The following is a 2,308-nucleotide window of genomic DNA, read 5'->3' on the forward strand; positions in this document are numbered from 1 at the left end:
GGTGGGAGGGGGACGTTCCTCTATTTTAGCTTTATGGCTCTCTTTTGCATTAAGTAACTACTTCCTAGTGTATCCTGCTAATTCTTTTAATGGTAAGTTTTGCTGTCATCTCTATCGCTGTATATAGATATTGTGGTGCTGGGGCTTATGATCATAATCTTAATTTCTCAGATTCTACTTCAGATTTTTATCTAAACCTTTTTATGTTGATGCAGAATCAAAATACACATAAAACACCATTTCACAACTTAGCAAAACATAAACAAAACTCCCTGCTATCAAGTTGATACCGACTCACAGCGACCCTACAGATCAGGGGAGAACTGCCCTGTGAATTCCCGAGGCTGTAACTCTTTAAGGGTGCAGAAAGGCCCATCTCTCACCCTCACATTTTAAGTGATTATAAAGTAAATCATCCTAAAGCAGATCGCCACCTCCGGGGCAAGATGCCTTCCCTGGTTCTCTAGAATAGAGGGGACTAAACTGATTTCACCAATTCAAACGCAACCCCAAAGATGGAGGATCTAAAGATGGAGGATCTAAAGATGGAGGATCTAAGCTAGTGTTTTCCAGAGTGGGCGGGGTGCTGGACCGATCTGGGTCACAAAGCAAATACCCACACTTTATCCAGCATTATTGGCTACAGGACAACCGTTTTTCATTGACGGTTGGGAGGGAGGGCAGACTGATTTTTTTTTTTTCTCTTCTGAAAAGGGGGCGGTAGGCCAGATCTGTTTGGGAGCCGATAGTCAGTCTAGGAGGTTTTAGCAAGCCTGAGTCGGGCTCTTCTTTCCCCAAGAACGCAGAGGCTGTGCACTTCTTCTGCAACTATGAAGAGAGTCGGGGCAACTACCTGGTGGATGTGGACGGCAACCGGATGCTGGACCTTTACTCTCAGATCTCCTCTGTCCCCATCGGTAAGAGCTGGACCGGCGGGCCTGGAGGGCGACCCCTGTGATGTGTACAGGGCCTGCCAGTTCTTACTTCCCTTCATGTCTTACTTCCATGCTGGTGGCAGAGTGGGTTACAAGATGGGTTGCTAATCGAACCGAAAGGTCAGCAGTTTGAAACCACCAGACACTCCGCTGGAGAAAGACGAGGCTTCTGGTCCTGCAAAGAGCGACAGTCTCAGAAGCCCACAGGGGCAGTTCTCCCCTGTCCTATAGGGTGGCTGTGAGTCAGAATGGACTCGAGGGCGGTGGGTTTGGGGCTCCTTCCCAGGGTCCTACAAGGTAGATGTTCGGAAGAGGTAGGCAATGCTTAGGGCAGTTCAGCAGCCTAAGGAGGGAACACCCTTAGCTAGGAGTTTAACCCCATCTTGCCGGATGTTTGTTCTACAACCACAACCACAACGTCCACAATGCCTGGCATGCTCCCTTCAAAGTAGAGCCCGAGGCAGGGCTGCTTGTGTGCAGGCCACTTGCTAACAGGCCTGACTACTGACCGAAAGACTGGAATTTCAAGTCTACCCAAAGGTGCCCAGAAGAAGGGCCTGGTGATCCACTTCCGAAAATTCAACCAGCACAGTTCTACTGTGACACACAGGAGGGTGTGCGGAGTCCTAGCCAACGCGGCAGCCGCTGTTTGTTTGGTTTCCCCCGAGGAGGAAAGAGAAGGGGGCTGTGCTCACCAGGCTGAGGTCTCACCAGGGACTGGTCTAGGGGCGGGGAGCGCTGGGGCATGAGTTGTACCCCAGAGGCTGGGCCCCTTGTGTGCCCATGTCAGTCTGCCATTGCCTGGCAAAGCCACCGGGGCGAGTGCGTGTGCAATCTTCCCCGAGGGCAGCTGTCCAGAGAGGGAGGCAGCGGCACCAGTCCCAACCAGAGCTCATAGCACCTGGCTCTCGCATGCCCAGGAAAGATGGCCTAGTGGTTACACAACGGCTGGCTAACCTCAAGGTCAGCAGTTTGAAACCACCAGCCACTCTGCTGGAGAAAGACAAGACTTTCTACTCCCCTAAAGAGTTATAGTCTCGGAAATGTACAGAGGTGGCCCTGCCTTGCCCTGCAGACTCTATAAGAGTCGGAAACACTCCGTGACAATGAATTTTCTTTGATTTTTTAATCCCAGGAAAGTGATAGGCAGGGCGCCCGCACCATCTGCCTTGCCGGCAGAGCTGACAAAGCAGAGCAGCCGGGATGGGGTTGAGACCCGCAGGGCCAGCTTGGAGAGGCAGGCGCTGCTCTTTGCCGCGTGGTGGGTCCCTGGCTCTGGCTGTGTCCGGTGGTCTGTGGGCAGAGTGGCTGATGAAGCTGTGCCTTCAGAGATGAGGCAGAAATCTCGGCTGCCACATCCCCAACAGCAGCGT

At 52.3% G+C, this 2,308-nt stretch overlaps 1 protein-coding gene across 1 annotated transcript in view; it reads left to right on the forward strand.

Annotated features, from left to right (window-relative positions):
- ABAT (4-aminobutyrate aminotransferase) overlaps positions 1–2,308 on the forward strand; it is a 65,378-nt gene that overhangs the window by 41,454 nt on the left and 21,616 nt on the right. The window contains exon 5 of the mRNA XM_030884396.2: positions 800–917. Coding sequence (XP_030740256.1) covers positions 800–917 — 118 coding nt within the window. The remainder of the gene's footprint in view (positions 1–799; positions 918–2,308) is intronic.

Source organism: Echinops telfairi, unplaced genomic scaffold (assembly GCF_000313985.2).
Source record: "Echinops telfairi isolate 266 unplaced genomic scaffold, ASM31398v2 ScPeMD7_5;HRSCAF=22, whole genome shotgun sequence".
In the NCBI taxonomy this organism is placed as follows: Eukaryota; Metazoa; Chordata; class Mammalia; order Afrosoricida; family Tenrecidae; genus Echinops; species Echinops telfairi.